This window comes from Falco biarmicus, chromosome 4 (assembly GCF_023638135.1).
Source record: "Falco biarmicus isolate bFalBia1 chromosome 4, bFalBia1.pri, whole genome shotgun sequence".
Classification (NCBI taxonomy): Eukaryota; Metazoa; Chordata; class Aves; order Falconiformes; family Falconidae; genus Falco; species Falco biarmicus.
Window position 1 is genome coordinate 103536230 of NC_079291.1, and position 25148 is coordinate 103561377.

Below are 25148 nucleotides of genomic sequence, written 5' to 3' on the forward strand. Positions count from 1 at the left end.
CCTATGGGTCTAATGAATCTGTAAGTGGAAAGAAAATGTGGACATTCTTTCATACAGATGTAATGGAAGCTGCTTACTTAGAGATTTTTAAGAACAGGTTAGATGAATATCTGTTGCACATAATAGTTATATTTCATCTTGTGTGGGTGCGTTGAGCTTGGAGTAGGTGTTGTCCTGAGGTACGGCCATCCCTAGATTTCCATAGACTCTGTGAACAATGAACTAGCCCAGCAAATGTTTACTTGTAAAACAAGCAAATAGGAGATCCATAGCAAAATCCCTGCTGAAATAATCTTAGAGAACAGCACAGTCAATGATAATCATGAGTGAAACCTAGTCATTGCTCTGGCTTACATTTTTCAATCATGGATTTTATTTTACTTTTTATATGCTGTGTTGTGTTGTTTATCATTCCATACACTGTTCTTTTGTACAGTCATTTCATTGCCATGTGCTGTACAAACCTGTACTTCCTATTCGATAGTGTATTACATGTAAATTCTAGATACCTGGTTTTTGATGATTGTAATCCAACATACTGCTAGTGGTTTGAAACTAAAGAACAAGATTTGAAAATTTATTATTTTCTCAGTATCAGAGGCATTTTTTTGATTTTGTAAGGAGACAAGAAAGTGTGCATATTGTAACGTAAATGTCATTTAATTTAGTGAATGCTAGGGCGGGGTTTTGAAAGTTTTCTCACAAATTCTGAAGAGAAAGAGATAGCTGCATGTACAGTGTTAATCTTGAAACATTTTGCATTTATGTAGATAATACTGGGTTTTCTAAATTTATATGCTACATTTATATAGAGAAATAAATGCATGTTATCATATAAGCCTGTAAAAGCATGTACATGTGTATTTGAGTACATATTTGTAACGAAGAATAGGATGTTTCTTACTGATGTAAAGCACTGTACATATGCTACTGGGAGTCCATACCCCCTTTAGATGGTGTACCACCAGTCTTTTGGAGGAAAAATACACACACATCCTGCTTGAAATGTGCATACATTTTACGTGGTATGGTTTGGTTCAGGTATTGATATTTTAATTATCTTGGTTTTCATAGAATCATTTAGCTTTGGAAAGACCTTATAGATCATCAAGTCCAACCATTAACCCAGGACTGCCAAGATTATTTGTTATAACTCTTAAAAATATTACTTATCATCATATTCTGCTATGGGCAGCATGTGGCAGCATGGTTCCAGACGTATTAAAGGATAGGATCTCTGACCTCTTGAAGGAATATTTGGGTACCTCATTTCAGCTGTAATGGATTTGTTTAGGTCTTCTGGCTGCTGCTGGGGAGCAAAGCCAAGTTTCCAGCCAATTCTTGCCTTTATTCCCTCTTTTTTTGCTCTTCTGTTTAGGGAGAGGTATAGGTTGGCAACCTTTTTTTGCCCTTGTATGTCTGGACCTAAACTCTGGGGAAGAGGTAAGAAAACTTCACAAGCAGTAGGAAGACTCTAACTCTCCTCTGCCCATACACATGGTCATGTTACAGTGAATCATGATGTGTTCCCTAGTTTACGTTGGTGCATCTGATTTTTATTTGATATAAATACATTTATGGGGATTCAGTGCTGCCATGTCAATAACATTGCAATATTAACTGTTTTTACTAGTCTTTAAAAAACTTGGGAAAAAAAAAGATAATTTTGCAGCTTTGCACTAAAAACTTAAATTTATTCTCTTCAGTTTTGGCTTGAGAGTTGGCAATCTTACTGAAATTCCACCTGGAAACATTTTGGCAGTCAGTGTGTATCCTGGAGTGCGAGTGTAATACTCCTAGCATGAAAATGAGCTTAATAAGCATTCTGTGCTAGCTTCAATTTCCAAGGAGTTGTAATATTTAGCCCCTTGTAGAGTGCAGTACAGTAATCTAATCTGGATCATTGCATCCAAGTTCTATCTGGAACAAGAACAACATGGCTAAATAGATTTAATCTTCCTGATTTAGAAGCTGTCCTGCCCTATAGCATGGACTTCATCACAAAGCCTACTGTCCAGCTCCCTGCCTCTTTTATATCTCACCTCTATATACTTCCTGGTTTTTTAAACACTTTCTCTTGGCCTCAGTTGCCCGCATCACCTTTCAGTTTTCTTCCTTGTATTGAAAATGTTTTGGAGGAAGTGCTTGTTTGTGTCACATGAATGACTGTGTGCTCTTGAAGCAAATTGTGGTTGCTGTTGAAGGTTGATAGGAATCAGCACATTTGTATTCCCTGCCACAGCTGCCTTGTTGTACTGCAGCCCTTCTGTCGTTCTTTTCTTGTGCTTTTAGTATAACAGGCCTGTAAGTTACTAACCAACAGGGAATTATGTCTGGCTAACCACAAGTCTGGTCAGATTGAGACATCCCATTCCCTTGGGTTTTCTAATCTCAGAAGCCTTTCTGCCCCCTCCATATTTATATCTTGTTCTGAGTTTCAGGCTGTAATCACCCATTATTCACTTAATATTAATTTCTCTGGACATTTCAGATTCCTTGCTGTCTCTGGAACAGCCATGAATGTACTGGCACATATGACAGGTCTCTAACTCTAGGATGGTCTCCATATAACATACAATAACATTCTTTTGCTATCACCCAGGGCTTTCTTGTTCAAGTTCAAGAGATCTTTGGTATGTGGTTGAAAAGTCCTAAGTTTCAAATTTCTGCTTATGGACTACATAGTAAAAAACTATACTTGGTTATTTAAATTACAAACAGTATCTCTACATAAAAAAGTGACTTAAAAGAAGTTGTGTACGTAATCTATGACATGTATGTTTCTAGTATATACTCAATTTAATGGCATTCTTAATAGGAGGTTATTCTATTTGAGAGGGCATATGGAAGAACTTGATTTTGCATCCACACGGTAGAAGACTGAAGGTATAATGTCCACAGAATTTTCATATTTTAGGACTTAATTGCCAATCCTGATGATTTTAAAAACTATCATCTTACTTCCTATAGTACTGGAGATTTTTAAAGACATAATATGTAAAGTGTTTCTCACCTTGTAAGAGTTTCCTGAATTCCCAAGCTGTAGTTGAATCGAAGTTGAATATTTCATTCCGTGGTCAGCAAGGCTACAAATATTTTTTTTGTCGTTTTATGATTATAGATAATACTATAGAAAAGAATCTGGTTTTTAGAAAAATATTAGTATCATAGGGCATGCCATAAAGCTGTAGGATCTGGCTGCTTTCTAAAAAGTTGGCCCTATTCTTAGCAGCTGTAATTGAGGATGGAATGTCACATGGTGTCGCAAGCATGTAGCATGTCCTTTTACATCTTTTAATCCAGTCTGACTACATAGAGGTTTTGTTCCTATTTAAAATATTTTTGATGGCGCTTCTACAAGGTGGTGGTGTTTAGAAGCAATTTGTTACAAATTCACCATCAAATTTCCCGTTACTCTAGAATCTCAACAGAGAGGCCTAAAAGGTAGTTCGAGGTTTCAGAACTATTACCTAAAGAAGAAAAAGTCCTGCTTATTAGGAGAGTGATGGGGCAGTGTATATCTATGAAGCTTCCCTTCCTGCTGCTCTCCAGTCAGAAAACCATCTTTTAAGGAGCTATCTGATAGCACTCTTATTATTAAATATGTATCATTTTAATAAGATTTTTTAAAGTATGCTTGTAAAATCATTCATTTGAGAAAAGAAATCACATGCAGTGATACACGAAAGTTGACAATAATCTCACTGTTGTGGAGTAGGAGTATGCCACTAAAAACTAACTTTTTGAAGAAGACCATGTGCTCTCAAAAAAAGTTTATTGATTTGTAAAGTGGTCACTGATCTTGGCAACAAGTCTTTGTTCATCAGGTGGAACTGCTAAATACCCTTGGAGTTGTTGAAAGATTAAATGTGAAAAACTCTGAACAGGTCAGATGGGGTTTTGTTTGAGGTGGATGACTTTGAAATCAGAGCCACAGGACAGTCGAACAACAGTTATTACTTTAGTGTCTGGATCCTGATCTGCAAATCACTGTATTGATCCATATGTAATTTTAGAAGAAAGGAGTGCATGCTACATGGTGTATTTTACAGCCCAGGCTGTTAGCATATTGCCTTATATTCTGTAGCCATTCTTGAAAATTGCCAACATCAAAGGCCTGAATAGGTCTCAGGAATATTGAAACTGGGATTTGTCTGTAAAAAAAACCCACGAAACCAAACAACACAAATTAAAAGGAGGACAAACATAAACCAAACATTTTAGCTTATTCAAATAACCATGGTTATTTGAAAAGAATGAAATTATTCAAATTTATTTAGACTGTGAGCAGAAAGTTCAATCTGAGCAGAAGTTTAGTATTTGGAAAACTGAAATATGTTTGGGAGTTTTCTGCAACGTTAAGTCTTTGTCTTTTAGTTGTTCGGGAAAGAAGAAACAAAAATAAGGGGAAAACTCAAGGCACCAGTGACATTTTAGTATATAAAAGAAGTGATATGATATAGCTATTTAATGGAGTAAATTGGAATTATTAGCTCCCTCCCTGACCCAGTTTTTGTTTAATAATCTGTGTTTCTTTATCCTGTATGTTTACACATTGTATTTGGGCAGGTGTAAGCTTGCTCTTGTCTGTTCACTAAATGTATGTGAACTTGCTCTGCTGGTGCCTCAAGCTGGAAGGAAGCACGCAATTGTATTAGCGCAGTGCTGAGCCTGCATTAAGCTCATTGGAGTCACATGGATTTATTTAATTTAGGAATCTGGGCAGGGCAAGATTTGCTTTTCGGTACATTCAGTCTAAACAATCCCAGGCATAGCCACTGTAAATAACTAGTATTGTGCTGAATTAATTACTGTTTTGAGATCTCAGGAGTGCAGTGCAAATTAGTCATATAAATGCTTTCACGTTTTTAAGTTTTCCTCTAATTTTTCATCTTTGCTACACGTATTCTTCCTCTGGAACAGAGAACTTGTGATTCGTATCACATGTTGTTCAGACTTGTTGAACTGAATGCAATAAAATCCTATTTGTATCATGGTCACCATTAAAAAGTCTATTTTCTGATTAGATTGTAGGCAGTTATCATAGCTATACTGTTTATTATAAACATGCTACTGAATGGCAAATACTTCTCTTCTAATGAGGATGTAATTTCTGTCTAAGCATTTCCCAAAAGTCACTAAGTGTTATCATATGCTTATTTCAGTAGATACAGAGAATTTTTCGTGCCTTGACATCTGTCTAGGTATTTGTCTATTTTACCCTATAAAGAAAACCGAAATAATCTTCCACAGAGGCTTGCCCATGTTTTAAGGATAATATGATTGGTTTCAAAATTTTTTTTTTGTAGATTACTTTGTACTTGTGATGGAACATAAGAAAGAACCTTGACATTTGGAAGAGTCTGTTTTGAGTTTGAATTTATCTTTCAGGGATACTCTAGTTCTTGATTTTGGTGTCATGTCGTTTTACAGTTACAAACATTATGCTCTACTCAGTGTTTCCCATTGCAAGCAAAAGCCAATAGAAGTTTGTAGTATTCATTAGGCTTTTGTTATTTCTACCTCTTAATTGTAATGATATTGTAGCCAGATGATTTTTCGGCATACCTTTTAGTTATATTAAATTTGTAATTTGACTAAGAGATCAGCTAAATTGGAGTTGTATTAAAAGTAAGAAGTAGAAAATAGGATTTGCTGTCTGATACCTACAGGAGATGGATGTTATATATTGAAAAGTTATACCTCTCCTTTGCTTACAGAAATGAATTTATTTTATGTTTTGAGGTTTAATGAATGTGATGTAAATGTATACATACTGCTCAGTGTGTATATTTATATATATCTATATTTATATGTTAGCTTTGCAGTCTTTTCCACATATGGAAGAATTTTTTGAGATCATGTTTAGCTATAGAAACCTCTCCCCCTCATTTCCCCTGAATGTGTGTGTTAGAATATACAACACTTATATAGAGGTTTACATTTATCTTATATTTCTTACTAGAAAAATTAGCTGCCACTATCATAGTCTAAAATAGGTCTTTAAACCAGCTGAAAGAGCCAAAAATGCATTTCTGGGAGACAGTAACTTGATAACAAAAGTTGCATATCTGGTGCTGGTTACTTAAGCGAGATAACATGTCACAGGCTTTCACTACAAAGAGGACCATAAATTTTTGCATTGCAAATCTGATTTCACGGACCACTTCTTGTAAGAAGCATTGAGTTTCTGCTTCATCTAGTGATAAAGCTTTAGAATGCATGAGTATCTGGTGAAACATCTTATGTTAATGCTAGTCTGGGTGTTGTAAAGTAAGTGGTCAGAAACAACCTTCCACTTTACCCCATTGCCAGTATTTATTTTTTATGTTAACCTAACTATATACAAATAGAACAAATGGTGAGATGGGTTTTATGGTCATTTTCATAATTGGGTGATGCATGGTTACTTGTGACCCCTTCTGTTACAGATAGCTTTGAAAATAGACCTGTGATATAAATCCATATTACCGAAGCAATTTTTAAGATTTATTCAACTTTTGAATATACAAATGAAACGTAAACCAAAGACCTTCTAAAACTCTATGCACCAAAGCCTTAAACAAATCCACTCTTAGTCTTTCCCCTTTCCAGTTACAGGCTCGGTTCTTCAAATCATTCATGCACAAAACTCTTCTGTAGTCAATTGTTCTGTGTATGGAGAGTTCATGAAATTAGTCCTCAGCTATGTTTGGTCCTAGAAACCGAGTAGCTGATAAAAGTCTCTCTAAGGTCTGAAAGACTCTGATTTTTTACTAAGTTCTTGATTTGAAAGCAACGTCATTACTTAGCAGGTTGATTTCTGTGTCACAAGAGGAAATTAGTATTTGTAAATGTAATTGTTTTGCTGTAAGTAGGACAGTTTCACAGTCCAGAGCCAGTAGTTACATGTTTAATGACCCATTAGTAGCCATAGATAATAAGGAGAGTAGCATAAATCAGTCATCAGAAAGTTAGTTCAAGAGATGAGCAGGTTATCACTAGATTTATTTATAACCCCAGTTAAGACATTAATTCTTAGCATGCCAGCACATGAAAGGGAAATGTGATGAGCCATGTCAGGAAGGGTCTTCTATTGTGGGAAGAGAGCCAGAAAAGCTTAACTCATCAAATTTTTAATGTTGCCTGTGTTGCGAAAGCTTTTGTCTAAAAGGAGATTAGGATTTTATTTTTCTTTTAACTGAAAGAATGGATTTTATAAAGATACTTGCATGCCACAAAAGTGAGCAAACGTGCTGTTCTTCAGCTTTGTGGAAGTGTTTAGTGTCTTTTTTGTCAGTTTCACTATATTCCTCATTTCAGTTAACCATATTTTGTGTACCAGTGGGCCTCATCATAATGCAGAATTTTGCAGTCTTTGAGTGCATCTATATTAGGGTTTTAGTTCTGATCAACAGTGCGGATTTGAATGAAATCTCCTGATTGTTCCCTTTTACTGCACTATGGTTCATATCCAGAAGAAGAGTTGGAGTGGGCACACTGAATTACTTTTTGATTAAATTTAACTGTAAGATGCATTCCAAAAGGTCCCCCAAACCAGTTAAGTTGCTAAAGGGAATTCAGTCTTGGTGACAGAGTGAAATTAACCCACAGTACCCCCCCAAGCTAGGTGTATTGTACAGATGCTGATTCTCTGTACCAATTGCATTGGCTATAGATCTGTTGTTACTGCAACACACCGCTAAATATAACCTCTTGCAACTATTTAACATTCTCCAGTAATCAAGAGTATGCTATATGCAGAATGGTTATGAATAGGCTTATAATTTCTGGCATCTGATCATTTATTTTTTTTGGATACCATGTAAACCATGATTAAAGTTATCCTTTGTTTCTAACCTGCTGTGTAATGTAGCCCCTTTTATCTGAAGGCCACTGTCTCAAATTTACTAATGAAACTGATGAACCTTAAAGAGTTGATGGCCGAGAAATGTGCCTGCAAAACTTGTATTGAGATACACTTCAGTAACAAAACAGAAGACACCTTTATACAAGCTTTCTACATCTGTGTGTAGTGTTTTCCAAGCACTATTCTTTAAGTTCCTCATCTTGCTACTTTGAAGTCAGTTTTGAGGTTTTAACATTAGGTTTTGTGGTAATTAGAACAGAACAGTAAATCATATTTAGTAACACTGGATATACCTTTTAAGATGTTAAGCAAATATGATAAGTAGCAGCAAAGAAAAAAGTAGGGACTAACAAGAGGATGACATAGAATTATTGAATTATTAATCTATAAATAGCTCATGTACAAAGGCTTTCATAGTACTTGAGATTATACCACTGTCCTGTACCTAAATTTATGTCCAAATTAGAGACTTGAATGTCAGTCCTAAAAATTCAAGGCATTTGATAACTTGACTTATAAAGATTTTGTAGTAATTGTGTATACTAATTTGTCAATTCAAATGGCATTTCTTAAATTTGGGGTTTTTTTCCCTTTTTACTTGTCTGTAAATGAGATTTTGCTTTGCAATTTTTGTCATCAAATTTCTTTCTTGACCATATAAACCAATGAAAGATCCAAGTTTAAAAAGCAGTTAATGTACACAAGCATTAATCAAAAATTGCTTGATTATAGTTTATTGTTTGAAAGGGCCATAGATTAATGATTCTGTAGGATACACACTGATATGAAAGACTAAGCATACTTCTGGAAGCCTTTGATCCAATATTAATAAATGATAAGGCATAACTTTTATTTTGCTTCTCAGTGTGTCAAGAATGCAAAAATATGTAATGAACTTCATTTGTCTCAGAACATCAGTGAAGAATTCTGTATTTTCTTAAATTGTTTGCATTGAGGTAACAAACCTTAGCTTCTCGATAGAACAGTTTCTTCATAAACCCTGTGAGAACCGCAGTACTGATTCTTATGTGCTTTTTATCCGCTGCTTTTGGCTAGTTGTTCCTGTCCATAAAGAAAAATCTGTAAAGCCTGTAACAGTAAGTTAGGATTTGCACCATTAAATATCCACTCCTCAGAATAGCAGGCAGCAGAATTACAAGAATAACTCTGATTCAGTGCGCTGGAAGGTGGTAGTACAGGCTTGAAAACAACCTGTCTGCATAATGGTAATAGTAAGTGATCAACGAGTTCTTTTAGTATTTCTTTAAGGTCTTCCATCTGTATGTTCTGGCTTCTGTTAAATTAAGAAGTGAGAGCACATATCACGAAATTATGGTTCTTTGTTTTAATCCTACTTTTTTTAATCAAAAAAAGGTCAACATTATCTGATATCTCTAGGAATTTTACTTTTCTCCTCAACTGTCATCACTCACCAAGTATTTTTAGGTCAGTGCATTACCTAGCATGAATATATGAGATAATTAACTAAATAATAACATGTTAGGTAATAAAGCACATAATTATGAGACATTGGGCTTTTTGATAGGGATGCTAAGTGGGTGAGCTCTGCTTACATTAGTGCAAGTCTGTTTATCTTCTATAAATAATTAGTGTGTGGAATTAAAAATTAGGTATGAGCAGATTTTCTGGGGTAGGTATAAATCAAGTCAAAATACGATATAGATATCAGTTTTTTTAAAAAGACAGTATATTGAGACTGGTTTTGAGGTTGCTCAGTATTAAAAATTTAAAACGCAGTGAGGGTTTGTTTTTTCTATTCAGTTGTCTGTCAAAACAGATGACTGTTTTTAATTATTTTTATGAACCTGCTAATCACTAAAATTGGAAAATATGTATTAAACTCTTTGTGTACAGAACAAGAACATGGCACAGACATTCTCAGTAAAGCAGATGTGAGAAAAAAAGATGGAAGAGGATTTTTATTAATTGTAGATGTTGAAAGTGAAGTGGACTATGATCATAATCTGGATCTGACCACTCAATTTCTTTGTTAACTCTGTAATTTTCTTGAGTAATTTTGAATAGTTAGTCATAACTTTTAGAAAGTGTCTAAGCCTTGATATAAAATCTTCAAGTCATCCAGAACTGATGTGCCATTCAAAAATATCTACCATATTTGCAACGTAATTACATCCTATACATCTCTATCTAGTTTTTTTCCTGCTAGAGAAAAGAGCTGTCTCCTTTTCTGTATGTGCTGGTTAATCGTGATCAGTCAGTCTTTTTTTTTTTTCCGAGTGACCAGTTAGGTTGAGTGTCTTTTGTTTCTCACTGCCAAGTTTATTTTTCAATAATTTTGCAGCTGTTTCCTGATCTGGTTACAGTCTTTCAAATAGTCACAGAAGTATGACATGAGCACCAGATGTGTAATTCTATTAATTGTCTTATGCTACTGCATAGGAATACAGCAAACTCTTTGATTTTTATTTTTCTGCCTGTATTTGTCCTTGTAAATTCAACATTGTATTGCATGTTCACTTCCACCGTGATCTGTAAAGTCCTTTTTGACATCATTTTAGATACAGTTCCCTAAGTTTGCCCTGTACATTTTCAAATAATGACACTGTATATGTGATTTCAGTCGTACATATGTGTGGCTGATAACATTTATTTAGCTAATCCTGAATACATCTACTTTTCCAAGCAGTTTTTCTCGGACTTTTGTTTCAGATCATGGGGGATCTGAAACATTTTGTTTCAGAACAAGTTTGGGATGGGTAAAGGTATCTGCAGGTCCCCTTCCTTCTCCAGCAAGATTCGGTCTCTATAGAACTGATTTTGCTGACACTGTGTCCTGTGGCACATAATGCCCTACAGAAATCTCAGCATATTATTTCAAAGCACTTGCCTTATCAAAAGAGTCTCTATGTAATTCAAAAAAGATAGAAAGTTATTTTGACAGAACCAGTACTCAATAAATTGACGTTGACTGACATTAACTGAGCTCCAGCATCTAATCTATTGCTTACTGTATATCAGGATCAGTGTCAAAGTATATAGTCTGTAATTTCCCATAATACTCTTTAAAAATATTTGACAATATTTGATTTTTTTAACTCTTCTAGAATTCTTCCAAAAAAAGATCACACAAATAATTGAAGTAAAAATGGATGTCTGCCAGTTTGAAGAATTACAATACACTAAACAGCAAAACAGCTGTTGGTAGTTAGGAGGAGTCATTTGGAAATGTACTGAGCTGCCCATTTTGTTGATTTTTGCTGTTTTTAAAGATATCACCAAAGATTAACCTAATGCATTCTGTTAGTGAAATAGGATCAAACTACTCAGTGGAAAAGTAATCCTTCAGTCTTTCTTCAGCCTTTACTCTGGCAAAACTCTTGTCAACTTCAAAGTCAGTTCAATTAGCATTAGTAGGCCTGAATAAAAGTAGCTGCTGTCGAATTCAAAGGGAAGGACTTGTATTTTCAGTGAGGCAAAGCCAGCTCATTGGAAGTTTTACAGAATCTGTCCCTTTGTTTCAAAAATAAAAAGGAATATTCAGGCTTTGTTCTCTCCTTGCTCTGTGGTGTAGTTGTGTAGACCTTATAACTAAAGGCGTGTTCCAAGTTAACCTTAAAAAATTTACCCACATTTCTTCTGTGTTAAATGATAGCTGAGTTTATAGTGGACTGTCAGATTTCTTTACTTAATTCAGCAACATGCAAGACATCTATCTTAACATCTGGTTTTTAATAACAGTTGACATCTGGGAGCTCTTTTTTATTCCAAGAATGGACTAGGAACAGTAGTGATACTGGCAGTGTATATTTTCAGGCTAAAATTCCTGTCTGTTTCAATCATAATTAATTACCATTCCTTTTATTTAGGCTTTAGATTTAATTGAGTGCCAGCAATACATTACACCAGCTAACTTTCAAAGTTTTGAAAGCTATAGGATGTAATTTTTTTTACATTTCTAAAAAAATAATGGGTAAGAGCTTTAATGATATCTAAACTAATAAGATTTTATTTTATTTTGAAATGCCATGTTGAATGAAAAACATTGTGTTGTGCACCTCTATGTTCTAAAAGTTGAGTATCACATCAGATTTTGGCACATTAGAACTATATATGGATATAGATATGCACATACACATCTGTGTGTGCATAGATAAAGAATCATTATAAAAAACGTAATCTTCAGTAAACTTATCCAGTGAAGAATATTTCACTCTTCTGGTTTAGTTCATATTTTTTATTTTGTTCTTTTTAACTTCAAGTTTATAATAAATGTAAAGAAAGACCTTCTGCTTTTAGCATATCTACAGTAAAGTAATCCCTTTTGAAAACAAATTCATGAAATTGTAACGATTTTTTTGTATTTGCCATTAATGTTATCTATCATTAAAACTCTAAATAAATGATTAATCCTAAGGGTTCAAAAATGGAAAAGAGGAGAGAAACTGATTTAACAATATGTAGTGTTTAAGGATCGTTTAAAAGATAATTTAATTGATAGCATGTTAGAAAAGTGTGCTTTGCTAATGATAGATTCTTTTGATTCCTCAGCAGTTTTGTAGATTTTTACCTAACGTAATGTAAGACAATTTGAGTATAGTAATTACTTTGCTTACTTAGAAGGTTTGATCTTTTTTCTGCTGTCATTGTTGGTTTCAATTGCATGCAATGAAAAAATAGGTAATATTTTAATATTTAATCTTATGATCTACTTCCTACACACTGTTTTAACTGGGTGGGGAAAATGTTCATGTCGCTCGTTTTGGATTTTTGGTTTCTGTAGATGCAGATTCTTGTATATGTAGCACAAACTTTTTCAGTTGTTTTCAATGGCTTATGTTTATAAAAAAAAAATAAATCATGTTTTTAACAGCTAAGAAGATTTTATGTGCACCAAAGTAACTAATCTTTTCTTCTTTCATTCCAATGCTAACATCTTCTCTGTGCATCTCCTAATGTCTGGCACACAGGATGACGAGGAGGGTATATGGGCATAGCCGTTCCTATAAACCAAAGTTCCAGTTTTATTTTGAGGGGTGAGAAACTCTCTTTCCTATCTCTTTCAAGTTGCAGTCTCATTTTTTTGTTTTATTTTAAACTGCATGGAGCTGTGTGTTTCTTGACAAGTGTGTTTGTGAACACTGTAAAAAATGTTTTCTCATATGTAATGAACAATGAGAAACTATGTCTAATGGTTTAATGGTCTAATGTTTAATTTTTTCATAGCCTGTTGTGGCTAAAGTGCAGGTAGGTACGAGAATTTAAAAGGAGTGTATTTGTAAGTTTGTAGCTGTCTAAACAATTTCCTTTTTTCAGTAGATAAGAATTTCTTTAAACTAGTATTGATCTGCTATATCATCTCAAAAAGCCCTGTAAAAAAACTGATATCTTTGCAGAACGAGTACGAAAGTTGGATACTTTAGAAAGTTTGGCACAGATTAAGTGTACATTTTTACTGGAATAGAATTTATAATATGCATGGAAAAATTGAGACTACCTATTAAGTTAAAATGTTTTAACAAAATTTTAAAATAAGCAGCAGATGCTTAATAAGGAAAGTATAATCTGTCTATACAATACATGCTCTTTTCCTGAAGTAATCTGATGGTTTAACATCCATACAATAATTTATTCGTCATATTTAGGAGTATAAAGTGCAGTTTATTTTTTTTCAGTCTTTCAAATACTTACTCTTTCAATTATGAGTAAATACTGTATTGTCACTGTGTCAGTTATTGATCAATGCATATCCACTTTTCAGGTGCTTGCCTTTGAAGCTATAGGTGATTTGTAGCTCGTGATCACTGTGGTCTCAACATTAAGACCATCAGGGCTGGTGGTTTGCTTGTAAAGAATGTTGCTTGTGTCACTACTTTTTACTCAAACAACTCTATTTACTGCTGTGGGACTGTTCAGAGTAGTAAAATCTACTCACATAAGTAAAGACTGATGTCTTATTAAAGCTGCAATGCTTTATACTACTTTGGCTCCTGTCACACCAAGTCTAAGACTGTATCATTTGTTTTGTTTCCAGTAGTATTATAAGCTATGTTACAAGTCAGTTGTTATATTTGACAGGAATGAAATCTCAAAAATAGTTTTTGTTCTTATATACTTACTTTTTAGAATATTTGTGAGATGCAAAATTAGTGCTATCCATAATGATTAATTTGTGTGGTGTTTTAAAAATAATGAATTGAACGTTGAAGCTTTCTGTAACAGAGAAGTTTAACATTCAACATTTGTAAAATAAAATAATGGGCACTGTGATTATCAGAGTGTAGTTATAAACCTTTTTAGGTTTTATGTTTTTTGATTCAATTCTAAATGTCATGCTTGGACAGGTTGTATGCATCATTTATTCTGTTTTGGGTGTGGAGAGCAGATCTTTTTTTATTTTCCAGGGCCATATATATTTCAAATTTAAAACCAGACATTCCTCTCTTACTCTTTTGTTCAAATGCCAACATAATTTATCTGGTATTGTTATATAGCAGACCCTTGACAAATAACTTGTTAGCTCTTTTTTTTTCAGGTGAGGGAACACAGCAAAGTTAGTATAACAAATAGCTGGTAGCAGGCATAGGCTGTCCTCCAGACTGAACTCATGAGTAGACCTGTCCTTGTGGGTAGAATAGCCATGAGTCTAGTGGAATGGCTATCGTAAGGTGAAAATTCATGTCATAGATCTCTTTCCCTAGGAAAAAAAACTAATTTAGGTCCCAGACCTGTAAACCTTTCTGAAAATACATGTGGTAATACTAAGCTTCCTCATAGTCACTGTTAATAGATGCTTACCAAAGGTATACTTAGAAAAAATAATGGATAATTTTTTGTATTGTTCACAGACTTGGGAGTTGTTAACTTGGTTGCGCTATGCGAGCACAGGAGTTTGTAGTCCACACTCATCTAGCTCATTAGTGGGGGTTGCTCAGGTAGAACTGAGCTACTTAGCTCTTGTATTAAACCAGAGAAAAACTGGATTTAGTTCTCAGAAGTATTCTTGAGGAGTAAAAGTTATGACATCAAATACTTTCGAGGTCTTTATTACTACTTCCTGATGGTTAAGCAGAGGAGCAGTTAAAAATCACTTGATTGTAAAATATTTCTGTGGTACTTCCTGCCACATAGACTAAAGCCTTGGTTCTGTCCAGGAAATGAAAGGTTTTGATAACAGAATTACTTCCTGTTTCTACTTACAATCAATACTAACAACAAAAGGCTGATACAGTTGAATCTTACAGATATTGTCTTTGTAAACCACACATTTACACATTTGTTTGCTTTGTAAACAAATTAGGTCTATTATTACAACTTGCTGTATGATATTCCTTTTAGAATCCACTTTATGATGCTGTTTTATGATGATGTGCCTGCAATTTTTGGAACATTTTAATAATTTCTATTGCTATTTAATTAAGACATACAAGATTTGTCTTGGATGCATATGACTCAAGGCTAAGTGAATTTAATAACCCAAATGGTTAGTAATCAGGGTGAAATGAACTGTCTTGAATGTTACATTACTATTTAAGAGTGGCATTGTTAACATGAGCAGAATATGTGAGTAAGTGATTACAGTAAATCCATTTCTGTGCAGAGTTTTAAAGCTCTGGACATAACCTCTTCACTGCAGAGCAATCTATCCTGTTTTTGACAGGGCACCTAAGAGGAGTCTGCATGCTTTTCTCACCAAGGCAAGGTGATAAACTTCCAGAACAATTCACCACCAGGAACCATGGGTACACCCTTCACTTTGGTTATCTTCATTGCTCTGTGGCTGCAGGATTAGGCAGGATGGGTCAACTCTTTTTGCATAACAGTAGTAGAGTGTATGAGTGGTCAAACTGGTGAACTTTCAGCAGCCTGTTGAAATAGATGTGGAGGCTAGATAAATGGAATGGGAATGAGATGGGGATTTCATCTCCATGTAGGAAGGAGCTGATTTCAGTCTTCATAATGTAAGGACTCTTAAAACAGTCCTTAATTCATGGGATTAAACATGTTTTTACCATATTTCTTCTCTCGTATTCTCCTGATTTTCATAACAAGTAGTAGGGCTGAGGGAAATTAAATCTCTCAGTCAGTTGAGTGTATATTAAAACACAGACTTAATACAATTAAATTGGGTGTATATCTTTAGAAGAGCTTTTCTGTAGTTGTTTTTTACTGCAGACTTCTATCAAAAGCTAGTTGTGAACAAGAGAAAACTGAGAGACCGAATGAGTATAAACGTAAGGGATATATTTTGTGTTGGAGAGGAAATTATAATTTTAGCAACAATTTAATTTTGAAAGTATTTGAACTGCAAGAATTTGGATTTCTATAAAAAAGTCCTTTATTATAGTTTGTATATTTGCTGTAATTTGTAGTTATACAGTTTAAATTATATAAACTGTAGACGCAGCAGTTCCATTGCAATGCACACTTTTGTTTATGAACCAAAGTACATTAATGTTGTCTTAGAGTCTCAAAGACACATTTGTTTTGTTTGAAAAAAACTTTGTACAAAGTAGACGCTAATTTTGAAAACTGACTATCAAGAGATGAAGGGAATCATAATCTAATTTTTGTTACAGTAGTGTAAAATAAACTATATGCTTTTGAATTGGAATTCATTTCTCTTTCAGAGGAATTTTTTTTTTCTACAAAACAAAACCCCCCTGAGATACCAAGATGTTTAGCTTCTGAACTTGTTTTTTTCAAGTCGAGTTTTATCCTTATTATGTAGTGTTACTAACACTGTTGTAGGTACCATGCAGATAGTCTTAGACAGTTAAAAATTTTCCTGAGGCCATGAGGTAGTACTGTGCCTTAGTAAGGACAGCATAGGCTGTTTAAAAGGTAATAAGTTAAAAATCAGTGAAGTGCTTTTAAACTTTACCACTAAAGTACTCTAATACTAAACAGGAATGTCATGAAACGATGGTGGAAATGTAGAGTGGCAGGACAAGAATGTGTTGTAAAGTTATAGAGAGCTGGTTACTCATCAAGGAACAGATGAGGTGTTCAGGGAAATCTCGCTGGCCAGCAAATTTGGTAGCACATATAGCTGCACTGGTTGGGCTTGTTAGAAACAGGTTCTCTTCCCCTCTCCTCACCCTTATAAAAGAAAGAAAAAAAAAAAAGAAAAAAAGAAAAAAAAAGAATATCAGGAGGTGCTGATAAGTTTTAAGAATTAGGCCTATATAGCATTCTGTCGTGGGTAACTGAAGCCATGTGACTCAGAAAATACACTTCGTGGCACAGCTGAAGTGTGCAGGCACAACACAGGTGCTTGGGTTTTTCCTTGCCAGTTCCTACCACTGAAGTGCAGCAGACACTGGAAAAAAAGTTAAGACTTTACTACAAGTTGTCCACGTATGTAATAGGAATCAACACAAAACCTGTTTGTACTGTATTTTGTTTGTACAGTATGGTGGACATTAGTTTTTGTCAGATGTGGAGTAAATCAGATGTTTTAAAAGATGTTCAGGAGTGTTTGGATAAATGTGTTGTCTGCTATATCCTTACAACAGCATTACCTTCACACCCAAAACAAAGAAGGACTGAAACTTGTGCCGGGCAGCAAATGATGTCTAGTGTTTTTGAAACTAGAATCATAAAACTAGTCTTTTAAATTTGGATTTAGGAGCAGAACATAGTCTGTAATTTTCAAATTTTGCCTTAGTAGACACTGTGGAAGCATTTTTCAGGAGGCAGCAGTGTAGCGTCATTCAGTAAAAGAAATGTTACAATCAGAAATTGTCTACAGATTGGGGGAAAAAATAAAGCTTCCTAATTACTGCTCAGGCAAATATTCACTTTTTGATTCTAATTATTGGATGCATTTTGTGTGTTTTCAGAGAGGAGGAGGAGAAGGCTGTTTTAAAACAAATGTGGTGTCTAGCTTTGTCTTTGTTGAGATGTGGTGAACAGTTCTCTTTCAAGATGTCCTTACTAATAGCAGTATAAAGCGTAACGTAATTTGGTCATGTTACTATATAAGGATATGTTTAAAGACATTAAATATTAGCCATTGTTCTGCTTTTTGCTTTCATTATTTCAAGTCAAGATTTTTGTAAATAATTTATTTTACTTTATGTTTGGATATTCTGTTTAGATTGTTTTGGAAAAAACATGTTAACTTTGAATGGAGTCTCAGTAGCATGCAAAGCAATGGAAAAATAAGGAGAATGTCTATTTGCAGTGTTCGTTTTAATTTTCTCACAGAGTGTATGAATACTAGCTCTATGCTTAATTAGCTAAATGGGTGTTGCTACGCTGACTGGAGCCCAAGGGCATTTTGGATTTCTGAGTTTTAGACATGATTGTTGTTTTACTGCAACTTGGTTTTTACTAAACAAAAGGAGGAACCTCCCTAGGAATGTTTGTTTTGCAAACTATGGACAGCTTTGCAACTAGTCTCCATCCCTGTTAAAATGCTTTTATTCATAATGAAGGATGTTTGCAGTTTTTATTTTAATTGGGAAATTTTATATTAGTTTAAAAGTTGTCTTTTTTTCTTAAAGATGTCAATACTACTGCTAGTATTTTCAGGTATTAACTGCCCACTGGCAAAGACGGAAGGTTTTAATTAAAATTACATATTAATTTATTTATCTGTATGTATTTGTTTATTTTTTAATGATTATACACTGGAGATATGTGAATCACTTGGCAAATGGGAAACTTCACTGCAGGTGCAGAAGGTGTGCAAACAATCTGAAAATGTAGCTGATGAACTGAGTTCAAAGCTTTTGATGTATTCATCTTGAAGACAGCAATCACAGGGCCTACAATCATCAGCTGTGCTCTTTTATAATCTTCTATAGTAAAAATGAATAACATACGAGAGCAATTGTTAACACCATAGAAAGTGAGAAAAGGCTGTATGATTTTCACAGCTAAACTTTGTTTTGAAATATTGTAGTTCCTGTAAACAGAAGATAATCACTGACTTCACACTGAAAGAACTAATCAGATAATCTAGATATATTTTAATATCTGAGACTAAGCTGACTTCTTGAAAAAAGTAGCGAAAATCTGCTTTAAAGAGATGAATTCCACAATTAATTGCATGTTATATTTGTATTAATATTATTTGTCTTGAAAACAGTTTCAAGCAATTGTTTGTGAATATTAGAGTATGTAAATATGGGACTGGCAGCACAGCATTCCCTTTGGAATTGGATTGTTTGGAAGCTGGAAGTACCACCTGACTTAAAGACCTAATCAAAGGTCATATGACCTAAACTTTTGAATGTAAGATTTTACAGTTAGCTACTAAAATATTAAAAAAAAATAGTCAATTTTGAATAAACATGAGATTTGTATAAATTTATCTGGGAAGTTTATGAAAAATACAGGAGAAGTACAGCAAGAAGAATGTGGGTCCTCTCCAGAAGGAAATGGGAAACCTGGTTATGTGGGACATGGCGAAGGCTGAGGTACTAAGTGACTTTTTTGTCTCAGTCTTCACCAGCAAGTGCTCCATCCACACCGCCCACGTAGCAGAAGGTAAAGGCAGTGACTGGGAAAATGAAGTACCACCTGCTGTAGAAGATCAGGTTTGAGACCCTCTAAAGAATTTGAAGGTGCACAAGTCCATGGGACCTGATGAGATGCATTTGAAGATCCTCAGGGAGCTGGCAGATACAGTGTCTAAGACACTATCCATCGTGTTTGAGAAGTTGTGGTAGTCTGGTGAAGTTCCCATGGGCTGGAAAAGGGGAAATGTAGGCCCTATTTTTAAAAAGGGATATAGGAAGACCCATGAAATTACAGGCTGATCAGTCTCACCTCAGTGCCCGGCAAAATCATGGTGCAGATCCTCCTGGAATCTATGCTAAGATACATGGAAGATAAGGAGGTGATTGGTGACAGCCAACATGGTTTCACTAAGGGCAAGTCATGCCTGATGATAAATTTGGTGGCCTCCTATGACAGGGTTACAGCACTGATGGATCAGGGAAGAGCAACTGAAGTCATCTACCAGGACTTGTGCAAAGCTTTTGACACTGTCCCACATAACATCCTTGTCTCTAAACTGGAGAGACATGGATTTGACAGGTGGACCACTTGGTGGGTAAGGAATTGGCTGGGTGTTCACACTCAAAGAGTTTTGGTCAATGGCTCAATGTCCACCTGTGGTGTTCCTCAGAGGTCTGTACTGGAATCAAATGCACCCTCAGCAAGTTTGCCAACAATACCAAGCTGGGTGATGTGGTCAGCATGCTGGAGGGAAGGAGATGCCATCTCTAGAGACCTTGACAAACTTGAGAGGTGGGCCTGGGCAAGCCTCATGAAGTTCAACATGACCAAGTGCAAGGTCCTGCACCTGGATCAGGACAACCTCCAGTATCATTACAGGCTGTGCAGAGAATGGATTGGGAGCAGCCCTAAGGAGAAGGACTTGGGGATGCTGGTGGATGAAAAGCTCAACATGACCTGGCAATGTGCTCTTGCAGCCAAAAAGCAAACTGAATCATGGGCCACATCAAAAGCAGCATGACTAGCAGGTCAAGGGAGGTGATTCTCCCCCTCTACTCTGTTCTGATGAGACCCCACCTGGAGTGCTGCATTCAGCTCTGGGGTCCCCAACATAAAAAGGACATAGACTGTTGGAACAAGTCCAGAGGATGGCTGCAAAGATGATCAGAAGGCTGGAGAACTTGTCCTATGAAGACAGGCTGAGACAGTGGGGATTGTTCAGCCTGGAGAAGAGAAAGCTGTAGGGAGACCTTACAGCAGCCTCCCAGTACCTAAAGGGGCACGTAAGAAAGCTGTAGAGGGATTTTTTAGAAGGGCACGTAGTGATAGGACAAGGGGTAATGGCTTTAAACTGGAATAGGGCAGATTCAGATTAGATATTAGGAAGAAATTCTGTGCTGTCTGGGTGGTGAGACACTGTCACAGTTTGCACAGAGCAGCCGTGGATGCCCCATCCCTGGCAGTGCTCAGGGCCAGGCTGGATGGGGCTTGGAGCAGCCTGGTCTAGTGAAAGGTGTCACTGCCCATGGCAGGAGGGTTGGAACTTAGACGATCTTTAAGATCCCTTCAAACCCAAACCATTCTATGACTCTATGATCGATTTTTAGTTCTTTTAGTTATTTTTAATTCTTTTAATTCTGTTAGTTACAATGCTATAATTCTACTTTTTCTTTTTTTAAGACAAAAAAAAAAAATAAAAGGAAAATCTCACCATGGTGACCTAACATCAATGACATACCAGTTGTCATTGGATAAGTCTCTTCATTTCCTCAAGAAACAGCCTTGATAGGTGATGACTGCTATCAGAAGTATCCAGTCCTACCAGCCACAAGTCCTGGAGCCAGTTTTTAGACACATCCCTGTCCCATGCTTCATGTTTATCTGGCAGGGGTTTCAAATCAGATTTTCAGATCACACACATGCAATAATTAAAGCAGTTCATCTGGGTGTGTTTTCTAGAGCTCAGACTGAGCTGAGTGAGCTGTAGATGCAAATTAAAAAAAAACCAAACGTATTTTGCTGTTTCAGCAGGTTTATACTGCTTGCATAGCCATTCCCTTGTGCCGAAGAAAAGGCATTGGGCAGGATGAGTTTGTCTTGAGTTTAAGCCTTGAATCAATGGGTGAAATATGATAATTTATAAATAATTCTTTAACAAAGAGTACAGTACAGAAATCTAGGAAAAGTATTTATTCATGTGATCTAGTTAAGTTCAGTATCAAGTTTTATCAAAAACATTAAGTTGTTTGTATACTTGTGCACTAGCAGCAAATATTAATGTAATGGATTAGAAATACTTAAGTAATACCTACCTGTAACATTGCTTATTTTGCTATTCTGTCCCACTCTAATTAGGCATCCATTTTGGCATCAATATTCTCATGTGTTCAAAAAATTTATTGTGCTAATTGTCCATGTCAAGAGGCCATGAGGCAAAGAGCAGCTTTAGTTGTTGTGTTGGAATATTTCTGCCTGTTACAAATTGCAGCGCCTTGCTGCTTCATTTTACTTCCGTTTTGATCTTTGCTATAGACGGTTCACCAGTGAAGATGTTTACATGTCTGCTTTCCAGAAAAGCAGTGATGATTTCACTGGTTCCCTCCTGGAGCCTTTGAGATCATCTGGCTGGCCAGATCATGAGCTCTTCTTCAGCCTGTCTCTGACTTCTACAAAAATAAGCCAAGCTAGCTAACAGTTGGTGTACTAGTTTTATTTTAAACCAGTTTTTTTTGTCTAAAATGAGGAAGCTACTCACTTGAACAGCATTCCTGGAAGATCTGAAGTAATAGTCTCAGAAGGGTGAGAGACAAGCAGCAGAAATATCTTTCAACAGCATATCTGCATATAGATCAGGATATCTGTCCACAGCCTTAGGCCATGGGCAGACACCTCTATGAACAGCTGTGCCTGCTGAAGACATTATTACCACCCACCCTTAGGTGCTTATTGCTATTTTTCTGCTAGAGATTGTTACCCTCCCAGATCTATCAAGGGAAGAAATCACTCCCATCGATCCCATATCAACCTCAAGCAAACTGAGCCAGGTTAGCTTATAGTGGTGAATACTCATCCACCAGCCAAGCCTGTTTATCGTTGCCTAGTGTCGATTAGCCAGTGCTCTGACATTCTGGCTTTCTCTCGAAACCTGTGGTAACATCCAGTTGATGGTTAGTGAAGAGCAGCTAGTGGTGGTAATGTCTTTGAGTGGAAAAGCTCAGTCTGGAAGAGAATGATGTCCATAAGTTAAAAACAAAGTGACCCTTACTGAAATCACTTTTTCTTCAAAGGCTCTTGCACCAATCTAGGTAATCAGGTTATTAAAATAATTTAAATTAAACCAGTCCAGTTTTCTTGTTTAAGTAATCAGAATCAGAAACTCTTTGTACGTTTTGCAGATAGACATATTTTTACCAGATGCAAGCATGGAGATCAGTAATAAACAATGTTTTCCGTTTTATGCAGGGGATATAATTTGGGAGAGTAAATCTGTGTTAAATTCTAAGGAAACCAGTTTTTCAAACTGGTTTTTGGTTGGTTTTGGTTTTTTTTGTTTTGTTGGGCTATTTTGTTGTGTGGGAGTTTTTGAGGTTTTTTTGATAGATCTTGCAAGAAGTCTTTGCTGGGCCAATCATGGTAATATGATTAATTTTGTTACACATGGTTCACGGACCTTGAAATACATTAGGTGATAAATCTCAAACAAAACTGAAAGCTTTGCTTTTTATAGCAGATCTCAAAGTCTATCTAGAAGCGTTTAAGAGTGACTACCGTTTCTCAACGTGTGTGAGGCTGAAGTCTTTATTTGCTGGAGCCATCAAAGCAGCGCAGTACAGTCACATTCTTTGTGCGGTGTTTTACATCTGTTGACCTGGCTCCTGCATGTGAGCTTTTCATGAGGATTCATTTTAGTTCTAAGAATATGGATATGGTCAAATGTAAACACTGAGGTAAGTTTTTAATGATTTAGGAATTCTGTTAGCTAGGATGATTTTGATTATGGCAGTTAAGGGCTTTAGGTCCGACTTACATTGGTTCTGTACTCCTATAGGAATTTATACCTGTGTAAGTGATAACAGATCCTAACATTTTGATTGAATTAAGTTGTGTTCAAGCCTTTTAGGTGGAAAGTGCTCTGAGATTGCCTTTACATTTTTTGATGTAAAGTATTATATCCTACCTGGGGGACGGGGACGGGGACGGGGACACGGACAGATAAAGGTGAAAAGCTTTAAACCTTTTAGAAAAATTTTTTTTATAATAAGTCCTGATCCAATGTTGCCTTCAATGCCATACTATTGAAAGAAGTTTTTACCAAGTCTCTAAATTTTCTTCTCTGCTTTACTTTATGCTGTAGTTATGATTTAAATCTGCAGTTAGATTTAATGAAAACGTAACTCCTTATCCACTCAACTTACCCTCACTCATACTCTACCTGAGGCTGACAGAATTGCTGAGAAATTTACATCGATCCTGCAGCACTCATTTGTAAAATATTTGTGAATGGCGAGTCATCCTTTTAAAAGCTGCTTAAAGTCTGTTTACTCTTTTTTCCTAGGTTTCTTTCCCAGACCAGATTCAGCTTTTGTTCCATCTTTTACACAATTGTGATCATTCATCTTCTAGGAAAACTTCTTCTTGTAAACTTGCTTGATTTCTGAACTCAGTGGCAGAATTTTTAATAAGAAACCATCTTATTGTTAACTGTTTTAGAATAGAAATGAACTATTTTACAATTGCAGTGTTGCAAGTCAATTTACCTTGAGACTTGTAATTTATTTCCAGTGTTTCTTTAATAGATGGTAAAATATTTAGAACTTTTAGAAATTCAGAATTTCCATTCATTTTAAGAAAAATCATAAATGATCAAAAAAATACCTGTTAGTAGTAAAAGTTTTAGAATTAAACCTGTCAGCCAAAAAAAGCCTGCAACTCGTTGGAAGAGAAAGAAGGGCTCATTCTTAGAGAGCTAACTCTTTTTTTTTTTTTGTTACATCTCTTTTACTTGTACGTTCTGTAATTTTTAGTTAAAAGAAGTGAAGACTACTTGTTCAAATATTTCAAAGTATTAGAGTACCTTGTCTTTTCATTTTATAGGTGAGAGAGAGGTCTTACTATGAAAACTACTAAAGTTGTGTGTGAATCCTCCACAGATACAGTCTAATTGCTTGAAGAAAGTTTGGGAAAGTTATATCTGGAAATGGTCCCTTCAATGTCAGAATCACAAGAGAAATGCCCTTTCTTTCCCTCTTGAAAGCAGTGTAGCTTCTAAGAATGTATTTTAAGACAAGTTGGGTGAGAACCCTGCCTTAGTTATAGGAAAAAGGTACTTGATAGAGCAAAACCATGAGCTCTCTAGCTGTATTTAACTACATGCTCACAAGACAAAATGAATAATGTCAGTTATACTTTTACCAATGTACTTTGGTTTTCCTTGAGGGTTGTTAGGTTTAAATGTACTGATTCCTTCCTTGTCTCTGTCTGTCAAACTTTGATCTGATGTCGAAGTGTTCAAAAGCTGCATTGTTTCCATTTTGAAGTCTGTCATATGGGTGTCCCACAAAGAGTGTTTGGTTTTAGCCCTGATGTCTTGGGTGGTGGTATACGGCAAGTAACGGAACACTTGGAATAAAGAAAAATCCTGAAATGAATCCCTCTAGCTATAGGCCAGTTGAGAGCTAGAGAGACAGGATGTAAATTAAAACCAGTATGTCTCCCTTTGATCAAAGGATAGATTCCCCACCACCACCCAGCAGGTGATTAACACTTAAGTACATTGTCCCCTAAATAGGCTGATTGGACAAAACTAAGTATCTGCTTAGCACCCACAAAGCAAACTTCAGTTAATAAT

The 25148-nt window shown here is 35.6% G+C and overlaps 1 protein-coding gene across 4 annotated transcripts in view; it reads left to right on the plus strand.

Annotated features, from left to right (window-relative positions):
* The window catches only part of ERC2 (ELKS/RAB6-interacting/CAST family member 2), a 521691-nt gene that overhangs the window by 388182 nt on the left and 108361 nt on the right, over window positions 1–25148 (plus strand). For all 4 annotated transcript variants that reach the window (XM_056338313.1, XM_056338316.1, XM_056338314.1 and 1 more), the window contains one exon: window positions 12799–12864. In XM_056338313.1, coding sequence (XP_056194288.1) covers window positions 12799–12825 — 27 coding nt within the window. In that variant the 3' untranslated portion in view covers window positions 12826–12864. The remainder of the gene's footprint in view (window positions 1–12798; window positions 12865–25148) is intronic.